General features: G+C 47.1%; 1 protein-coding gene across 2 annotated transcripts; it reads left to right on the top strand.

Annotated features, from left to right (window-relative positions):
- Positions 1-216: 216 nt before the first annotated feature.
- LOC123188880 (mitogen-activated protein kinase kinase kinase 5) lies at positions 217-8,090 on the top strand. 2 transcript variants are annotated; one of them, XM_044601159.1, is made up of 11 exons: positions 217-881; positions 2,898-3,545; positions 3,627-3,714; positions 4,112-4,174; positions 4,252-4,415; positions 4,814-4,889; positions 5,469-5,528; positions 6,119-6,238; positions 6,766-6,975; positions 7,065-7,138; positions 7,513-8,090. In XM_044601159.1, exons 1-11 carry the CDS (start codon positions 406-408, stop codon positions 7,559-7,561), a joined length of 2,028 nt encoding a protein of 675 aa, XP_044457094.1. In that variant the 5' UTR covers positions 217-405; the 3' UTR covers positions 7,562-8,090. The 2 variants fall into 2 exon arrangements, with proteins under 2 accessions (XP_044457094.1, XP_044457093.1); XM_044601158.1 differs by having other exon boundaries at positions 223-881; positions 7,242-8,090.
- Positions 8,091-10,539: the final 2,449 nt, after the last annotated feature.

Here is a 10,539-nt window from a genome sequence, read left to right as displayed (position 1 = left end):
TCTCGCTATCAGATCCACTATCGGGGTATGACACGTATTTAAGAATAAAAAAATTCAGCCTCCGTGAAGGCCGAGTTCCAAAACGCCAAACTCATGCAGACGCTCCTTTCATTTCATATATCTAGCTTCTGTGAGCCATCAGTGGCAAAAATGGAAATAAGCAGTGGACGGGTTCCCTGGCGCGAGTTGACTGGAAAGACTTCCTTCTTCCTGGATGCCGCGTGCGTTCCATTCTTTTCCCTCCCGAAAACGCCGCACATCACAACGACAGACCACCCAAAAAAAAGTTGATTTTTTTTCTGGGAGGAGGTGGTCGTCGTCGTCGTCGTCTCCGTCTACCTCCTCCCCGCCTCCGATGCCATTAACCCCACTCCCACGGCCAGCCTCTCGTCGCGAGCCCCCGTGATGCCGTCGTGGTGGAAGCGCTCCAAGACCGCCTTCCACCGCTCCGCCACCACCGCCGCCTCCTCCGCCCCGGCCTCCCCCGCGCGGGCGTCCACCTCGCGCTCACAGCCGCGACGCGCGGGGTCCGAAGACGCCGGGGACCTCCTCCTCGCGCGGCCACAGCGCCAGCCGCGGCAGCTCACGCGACAGCGGAAGCTGCGCCACGTCTACGATATCGACGCGCTGCTCGCCGACCTCGGCATCGACGTCGCGTCCTCCTCCTCGCCGCTGCATGCCAGGGGGCGCGCCTCCGCATCCGATGCCGTCGGGCTCGGTCCCCCGATCTCGAGGTCCTCCAACGCCGCGGACGGGGTGGTAGCTCCGCCTCCGAGGTCCGCGTCGTCCCCCGTGTTGCACCCGCTGCCGTTGCCGTCACCGTCACCGAAGCCCCCCGCAGAGCTGGAGACGACGGACCCGGCGTCGTTGCAAATACCGAGGTAATGTTGATTCATGAATAAATAAAAATCGTTGCAACTTGCGATATCTTATTTTCCCTATCGTCGATTGCTCCGAATTGTGTGCCGTCGTGTGATTGAACGTGCTCGCTGAGCTGAGGAAACGACGGTAGAATTATGATCTTTTATCACGTAAACAATTTGCGATCTGTCGATGGGATTGACATGTGTAGGAAGCTACAAGGATTGCAATGAATTATACTACCTTCTGTTTTTTCAGAGTATTTAACCAAAAACTACCACAATTCGCGGAAACGTGACAGAAAACTACCACTTTACAATTTTGTCCCGAAAACTACCACTTTTTTATTAATCCGTGACAAAAAACTACCAAGTGTGAAAACTGCTCGCTTTGCCTGGGTTAAACGCGAATCTGACTACCCGACCCCACACATAAATGGGCTAAAAATGCAATCGGGTCCCTAGTTTTTTTTTCAAAAAAGCAATCGGGTCCTCCGCCTCCTTCTCCTCCTCGTCGCCGGCCTCCTCCTTCCCCAGCCGTCCGCAGCTTGCTCGCCATCGCTCGCCATCGAACGGGTCCTTCCCCTGCCGCCGTCCCCACCCACAACGACGTTGCGGTAGAGGAAGACGGGGAGCGCGTCGATGAAGGCCTGGGGAAGGAGGCTGGGCATGGGGAAGAAGAGCTATCCTCCTCCCGATCTCGTCCCACTTCTTCTTCTTGGACGGCGGTGCTGTGATCGTCGCCAGCGCCGTTGACGAGGGCGACGAAGAAGATGGCGGCGATGGCGAGGGCGAGGCCGTCGAGCCCAGCCCAGGGGCGCCGACCGAGGGACTTGCTCTTCGCCAGGTCCTGCTCGTAGCGGATGTACTTGACGGCGGCCATGGCAAAGTTGAGCCCCTGGGCGAGCTGGATGCCGCGGACGACGGGGAGCGGCACGAACCAGTAGACGAGCTTCATAAGGCGGGTGACCCCGAGGACGAATACGAACGCCGAGGTGAGGATGCCGGCGGCCATCATCTCGGGGACCCCGAAGGAGGCGTCGGAGAGGGCGACGGCGGCGATGGTCTTCATGGGCTGGACGGGCATGGGGACGCCGTAGAGGAGGCCCGCCGCCCAGTGCCCCTCCACCTTCGCCGCCTGGGTTGGTGGTGCAGGGTTCACCGGAGCAGGAGGGGACGACGCTGGTGGCGCTGGGTTCACTGGTGATGTCGGAGGCGATGTTGGTGGCGTTGGCTGTGCTGGCGACGAGGAGGAGAAGGAGGCGGAGGACCCGATTGCTTTTTTGAAAAAAAACTAGGGACCCGATTGCATTTTTAGCCCGTTTATGTGTGGGGTCGGGCAGTCAGATTCGCGTTTAACCCAGGCAAAGCGAGCAGTTTTCGCACTTGGTAGTTTTTTGTCACGGATTAATAAAAAAGTGGTAGTTTTCGGGACAAAATCGTAAAGTGGTAGTTTTCTGTCACGTTTCCGCGAATTGTGGTAGTTTTTGGTTAAATACTCGTTTTTTCATTACGCCCGTCCAGCCATTGCAATATAGATGAATCTCTTCAGGATTTACATTGAGGTGAAAGATAGGTGGGGTTCCAATCCAACCATCTACAGGCAGAAGTAGCTAATAGTCGAAAGCTTGCTATGATTGTTTGGCCACTGCTTGTCTCTGTATTTATTGTAGGTTACAGAAATGAAGGGACAGGGGTTCAGAAGTCAGAACATTCTCTGAACTAGAATGTTCCTGGTTGGGAGATGGTGTTATTACAGTTCTTATCAATGGTTTATCTCCGTTTGTACACTATGACATCTGACTGAAGAACAAAAATTGTGGGGTAACCAGAATGACTTGGTGGTAGGATCCGCTGCTGTTACTAGCAAATTAGTTGCATTACCAAGTCTCATTTGCTGACCCGGTCCTTTCCCTCTCTACTTTTAATGATATATGTGTACACTCCATATTGTATTTAAGCTTTAAAGAAATCTGTATCTAAACTTGCATTATTCCTTGCATCATTTTCGGGTTCTTACTAATCATGTGGTTACAGGGTGACAGGTCAGACTGTGCAGAAGTTCCCTGAACATAATGATTTCTGCCCAAATGGTACAAAGCGGCCTACCTCTAGTCACCATCGAAAAGCACTCCGTGACAAGTTCCAGGATAAGAGTTCAGCTGAAACAGGGAACTTCCGTTTGAACATTCCAACTAGAAGTGCTCCAACCAGTGGATTTTCCAGTCCTGTAGGCAGCCCTCGAAGATTGAGCAATGCTGACGTCTCATCTACTGTGGCATCTTCTCATGCTCCTCAAGCATGGTCAGCTCCATCGATCCACACTATTGATTTTCTGGGAGCTTTATCTCCTCGGACTTTGCCTGAAAAACTTACAGGGGCTTCAGAGCCATCTCCTTACTCTAGTACATTCAGAAGTCCTATTCTTATGCCAAGGAATACCAGTGCCCCTCCATCGCCACTCCCAAAGTTATTCCCAGAAAACCAAATTTCACGTACTGAAGTCAATGGAAGTGCTAGTTTGCATCCATTACCACTTCCTCCCAGTGCTATAAGCCCAATGCAAACATCTTTCAGCAACCAGCCTGCTCCAAAAGTTGAAATGCCTTCGGTGTCTTGTCAGTGGCAAAAAGGAAAACTTCTAGGTAGTGGTACATTTGGCTGTGTATATGAAGCTACCAATAGGTATGGAAGTGTAATCTCTGTATCATTGTGACTATTACTTCGTTGACTTCTGGATGTTTGTGTACTGACATTTGCTTGTAGGAACACTGGAGCTCTTTGTGCAATGAAAGAGGTCAACATAATTCCTGATGATGCTAAATCTGCCGAGTCGTTGAATCAACTGGAGCAGGTTATCAAATTTGACTTATTATCTGAAGAAAGTGCATGCTGGATTTTGTTGCAAAAACAGGGAATTTGACTCTCTTTTCAATCAGTTCCATTGGTTCTTTGGGAATCTTTCATATGTTATTTTTCCTATTGAATTTCTTATTCTGATAATCAAGTCTTAGCTGCTTCAGTTTATTGTGCTTCTTCCAACAATTAAATATGACAGTAGTATGCCATGTGCTCATTGAAATACTTGTGATCTTCAACACAGACGAACTTAGTATCTAGAATACTCTAGTGTAGCACCTTTCTGAGAATTGATCTTTATCATTACAATGTAGTATTTGCCTTTTATCCTTGATAATGATTTATATGCAAGTTACAAGCTGCCTTTGCTGATCTATATTCATATATTTCAGGAAATAAAGTTCCTAAGTCAATTTAAACATGAAAACATAGTTCAGTATTATGGCAGTGACACTGTAAGTTCCCCACTATGCTGAGCTAAGTATCTCTTGTGCTTCCGTAACGACATCTTATTTCTTGGAGACCCTTGCAGATTGAAGATCGTTTCTACATTTACCTGGAATATGTACATCCGGGTTCGATTAATAAGTATGTCAAACAACATTATGGAGCAATAACAGAATCAGTTATCCGTAACTTCACCCGACATATTCTTAGAGGCCTAGCTTTTCTGCATGGCCAAAAGATTATGCATAGGTGTGTGCTCATACATATACTTGTTTATACGATTTTTTATTGCTAGATCAGCTGTTATGTGAACTCATGGTTTGCCTCTCACCACTGCATGTGATTTTCTGTATCCTTATCCTTCTGCTATTTTAGATTTTCGCACATCAACCATCCACGACTTACCCTTGTCTGTTTATTTTACTGTGTTCTGGCTGAGTTTAGTTACTAGGTGAATGGTTGTGTGAATGTTCATTTACTTTTGTACTTGCTCTAGATGAATTTACATTGGTGGAGGACTCGGATGATTTTTTCATTCTGCCAAGTCTTTATGGTCAACTTCTTGATTATTTTTTGTTGATATGCACTCCTGCGTTTGATATCACTTTGTGGCATGTATGTAAAAGTAAGTGAATTTACTCTTACAGGGATATCAAAGGAGCAAATCTGCTAGTTGATATCAATGGTGTAGTGAAATTGGCCGATTTTGGAATGGCCAAGCATGTGAGTATATCCTTGCATAGCAGTTTTTTCACATGGTAGTGTGCTATGTCTATCCATTTTAAATTTTAGAGGCGCATTGGCAAAAATATTAGTTGAATACCAACTGAGGCAACCATCTAAATATTAATCTAAATATGTGTAGCATTATGATAGTGGCTAGTTGTTGGATGTGCTTAAATGTAGTTTGGGTGCATATCTCTCGTCTGCTGCATGTTATTGATCACTACAAACAAATAGAATTGTGTTTGGTAGCATTTTGCGTAGTCCTATTGGTTGATTTATTTTTGGGAAACTGGCAGGAGCACTGCCTTTTCATCTGAACCAATAATTACAGATGTATGGGCTTGTTTTTGAGTCGAACAACTAAAACTAAAGATGCTATTTATTTAATCGTGTTCATTGTTTGCACAATTATTTGGTATATTGTCATCTTTTGTTGTGCTATCGTATCATCCGCAATAACTTTGTTAAGAGAAGGGCCACTCCACAAATTTTTGAAAGCTCACTCTGCTAAATAGTTGGAAACATATCCTAAGTATCCTCTCATTATGCCCTGTTGACACTTCTCTGTTTTACCAGTTAAGTAGTGCAGCCCCAAATCTTTCATTGAAGGGAACACCATACTGGATGGCCCCAGAGGTATGCCTAGATAGTTCTTGCACACAATGTTTTTCTTTAACCTTATATTACTGTCGTGGTTCTTCAAGCTCACGTTACTTCTGGATTGCATGCATACGATTGCCTGCTTGCAGACCTGCAATATGTAATGACATTGCAAAGTAAAAGTACACTATCCAAAGCATGTGCCTGTTACATCTTACATGGGCCGCTACAGCTCCAAACTCGGTTTATGTAACAAAAGAAATGTGAACTGTTCTTAAGTAGATGGAATTAGTTGTCATTTCTTTGCCTGAAAGCAGTTAAAGCAACAACCTTAGCAGTAATTTTTGTTATATCTATCTCGTCACGGGGAAGATGGTTCCCCTAACAAAAGTAGACGACCGATATGTGACCTGAAAGGCTGAAACAACCTCAATAGCACTGCATTTCTCTAGTGCACAATGCAAGTCATTAGGTCCCTTATGGAAATTAAATTACCATGTTACAAACGATACTAATAAAGTATTTTGGTGACTCTTTATTCAGCAGATTCGAGTTAATTAGCATTCTTGAGGCTACACAAATTCAGCTGATTCTGACTGCATTTTGGTTTGTTTCTTCTTCTGCAGATGGTTCAGGCTACACTAGCTAAAGATGTAGGATATGATCTTTCTGTTGATATCTGGAGTCTTGGTTGCACCATCATTGAGATGTTTGATGGAAAACCTCCTTGGAGTGATCTTGAAGGGGTAATAACTTGGAGCGTTTAGCTTTACAGTAAGCTTACTAACATGCATTTCATGACTTTGCATAGTATGCATAAAATCATTTCCATTTGCCAAGGATAAAATTAATCAAAACGGAAGAGCTTCACCCAACGAAAATATTGGTTTGAAAGTAAAGATTTTTCGCGTTAGTTTCACATACATGGTCATTATGGGTATAACCCTTCTTACATGTTTATGTGGTATAGATGCAGCCATGTGACTGCTCACTGAATTTGCGAAATTGGCATGCAAATAAATGCATGATATTCTCAAAGAAAAGGTCTATGTTACACAAATTGTGAGTTTTGAAAGCTTGAAGCTTTACTTCTCATAGTCTCATTTTGGGGCTGTAACAAGAAAAAATGTGGCTAGGGGGCCTGTGTTTCTGTGGTAGTATAATCTTAATTTTATAGGTGTAGCACCAGATCACATAAATAGTTACAGAAGTTAACAAAAATGATGTTATTAGTTTATCAACGTTATTCTAAGGAACCTTATCTGCACTACAGCCTGCTGCAATGTTTAAGGTTTTGCATAAAGACCCACCAATTCCTGAGAATTTATCCCTAGAGGGAAAAGATTTTCTGCAATGCTGTTTCAAGAGGAATCCAGCAGAGAGGCCGACCGCAAGTGAGTTGTTGGACCATCCATTTATCCGGAATTCAAGTCACTACAGTAAACATGGTTCCATACATGCCTTTGCGGGGATTAAAGTCCATGTACGTCTGTCTCTTCCTGCATGGTATCCCCCCTCTATAAAGATCCTGAGATTGGCGTAAATATAACTGATATCACTGTTGAATGACAGGATAACGGATACGGTTTCAGGGACAAAACATCCTCCAAGAGTGAACCATATGTGAAAGGAAGAAATACTATTGGGTGAGTAGCTTCCTTTTATTTATTGTTCTGTTAGTACCTAATAAACCGTTTCCAGTTTCATTTGCTAGAGATCCTAAGATACTTTAATTCTTTTCATTGCCAGTGAACCAAACAATTCTAGGCCATTCGAATCGTCAGCCTTTCGACTGACGCCACTAACAATCCAGGAAGTCGCACCTAATTTCACCCCTCAACCGTTTGGTTTAGCCTCCAATCCTGGTTCCTTTGCCATCTCAACGAACCCCATGCATTTTCCGATGGCGAACCCTCAGCCTAGCCCACTGCCAAGGCCCAACGGAAAGGAGGTTCTCTTCTAAGCATATAAGGTGCTGCATGCAATGGGTAATGCCACTGATATCTGGGATCTTGTTCAGGTGCGCAGCTCCTTTGCACAATACCAATCAAGAACTGATTAAAGCATAACAGAGAAGGAAGGAAATATAAGAGGGAAATGAAATCTCGCGCAGCTTGAAACTTTATAAGGATAAGCTGCTCGTGGTAATAGTGGAAGGAACACCGTATCCATGCAGATGCCTTCCTGCACCAACACTCATGTGATGGAAAACATCAATATTCTGCAGACGCCGTCTGAACTTCTAGTAATTGAGCAGCAGTTGCACTTGCATGTATGATATCCCACAGTTTATCGGGTTGTTGTATATATAATAGCAAAGATTAGATGTTTTTGTCAGGCTGTCAAGACTCAAAGTATGATGACAACTGAATGCTCCTGAATGGGGGGAGATCCATGAGAGCATGGGTCCCCTTTCTTTCGGGGAAATATTGCCGGCATTTATTGTGTAACATAGAACTAGGATTAGCTGTAGATAAAGCTGAAAGTTCGTCTCTCTCCCTCTCTAGTAGGAATCAGGTGTAGCTATATGTTGCCATGTAACAATATTTTTGTTCTACCATCGATTATTTATTGAGAGATTGTACAGAACAGGTTTTATTTTTTCCTGTTCAGAAGGTTTATCTGAGCTCCTCTAACATTCCTTTCAATTCTATACATTGGCCAAAAATAACCCATGCATGAGTATGGATTGTCTGGAGAATACGATGAAGCAAATTTTACCAACATTGGAACAGAATTGCAGGGTCATCCTTAAAAGCACTATACTCCCTAATTTTAGAAGCCTCACGTTCAATTGAGGCTACTCATTTGGATTTTGGTCTTTCGATTTTGACCATATCATCTCTTGAGTCCTGTGGGGGGAATGGGGCTAAGTGGGCTCCTTTCAAAAGTGCCAAGTGAAATGTGCCATTACTCCATTATCTCAAACTAGATGCACGCTTCAGACCAACAACTTGAAAAGTGATCAATTTAGTCCATAAACAAGTTTATTAGATCATATAGGGTCAAAACGGGACCGCTCACACTTGAATTAATGTGTAGAGTGTTTTTTGAAAATTAGCCAATCACAACCTAGCTAATGGTGTATCAAAGGGCGAACCAACCTGTGGTTGGATGGTTAGAGAGACTGTGGTATCCCCATCATTTATTTCTGGATTTATTTCAAAATTCCCGACGATACACATTCAGTGGGAGGGGGCGTTCCCATTGACGACGAGGTGGCTACGGTGACTTCGTAAATTTCAAGATAATATGGCGGCTCAGTCTTTCGGAGGTGCTCATAAGAGTAGAGTGTGCGTGTGTGCGTTCATATGGATGAGTGTGTGTGCGTGTATATGAGCGCTTGCGTCTGTACTGTGTTAAAAAATGGTGTATAGAAGAAAAAAAAACACATGTCGTGGGACTTAACCTACACCCTTGCGTAAGCAATTGGTGTCGGAGTAAATGACCACGGGTAGCCTAGCCGACTCCCCTTGGCTCTTCAGAAAAATCATAGGCCGATCGAGCCTTCAAACATCTAAGACGTGGGGTCGCCTTCCCCCAGCTGGCTACCTCTCAGGCCGGCTGCACGAAGGCGGCACAACCCTAAAATCCTCGAGAAGAAAATCACGAGAGGGCCGGCTCCAAGAAGCCGACCACGAGAAGGCCGACTCCAAGAAGCCGGCCCCCCAGCAGGCGGGCGAAATCGTGCCCTTAGAGTTTGCACCCACAGAACGGCGATGAGACGGGGCGTGGCTGCAGTGAAGCCTGCCGCCGCTGAATCCCAGAGCGCGCATGGCCACAGTGCGTCGTACGGAGCGACCATCACCCGTCCGGCGCGACATTGTTGCCATGTTGACCATGACGTCACCCACGGCGAGCTGTCAGTACGACCCGTGGGTGGCGGCCCCCCTCAGTCAGGGAGACGCCTAAAGGCGGCCAAGCCTCTCCCAGTCGGCCTGGGGTATGGCCGACTCCCAGTAGTCGGCTAGTTCACTTCCTCGAAGGAGGTGCCTCATTAAGGAGATAAGGCGAGGTAAGGCTACAACAATAAGCCGCCCGGCGGCAGCACTGTAGCCATGCTTACCACGACAAAGCCCTCGTCACCATAGGCGAGGCAACAATAACCAGCCTTCGACAAGACCCCCGAGCGGTGGGACCGGCCTGTCGACCAGAAGGCCGACAGCCGGCGGGGCCCACCAGTCGGCGGGCCCATCGGTCGGCGGAGAAGCCGGCCAGCATAGACACAGACGGCTGGGGCCCACGCCCAGCCGGATTATCATTGTACCCCTGGGGGGTAGGCCTATATAAACCCCCCAGGGCACCCATGCAGGGGGATCCTTTTTCCAGTAGTTCTAGACACCACATCGAGAGGAGAATCATGCTAGCCTTGCCCTTCTTCATCCTTTCACCGAACAGCTCAAGGAGCCTCTTGTAGCTATTTGTTGATCTAGTGACCATGCGGAGACCCCGCAGAGCAGCAGTAGAGGTGTTATCTCCACGGAGAGCCCTGAAGCTGGGTAAGATCCACCGGCGTGCATGTCTTCGCCTTATCCCGTTTCCAGGCACCGGCGATGTTTTATTGGCTCCCACAATGATAAGCCACCCGTTGGCATATGTCGCACCAACCACCCGACATTTGGCGCCCACCGTGGGGCCAGGTGCACCGTCATCCGGAGACCTGTTCTGGATGGGAACCCTCTTCCTTCCCAGCGTGCGTAGCCAGCCCGGCTCGCCCGATGGCGCTTGCCCCGACGCGCTGCAAGGCGTCGCCGACGCCTGCGTGGCGAGCTGCCTCGCCGATCTTCTTGGCGAGGCTCGCATCTCCGACGAGCCCGCATCCGACGCGGGCACAGGCTGCCCCGAGAGCCACCTCGTCAGCCTCCTCGATCAACTCCACGTCTCCGACGAGCTTGCCGCGGGCTTGGAGTCGGTTGGCTCCAACGACCCGATGCTTGTCGACTCTGACACGGCATCGCTTGACGCCTTCCCCTCCAACGTGGTAATCATCAACGACCCACTTCCTCGAGCCGACAACAGCGACAGAGCCATCACCGAGGTACCGGTC

This window comes from Triticum aestivum, chromosome 2A (genome assembly GCF_018294505.1).
Source record: "Triticum aestivum cultivar Chinese Spring chromosome 2A, IWGSC CS RefSeq v2.1, whole genome shotgun sequence".
Classification (NCBI taxonomy): domain Eukaryota; kingdom Viridiplantae; phylum Streptophyta; class Magnoliopsida; order Poales; family Poaceae; genus Triticum; species Triticum aestivum.
This window is presented reverse-complemented; position numbering and strand designations above follow the sequence as displayed.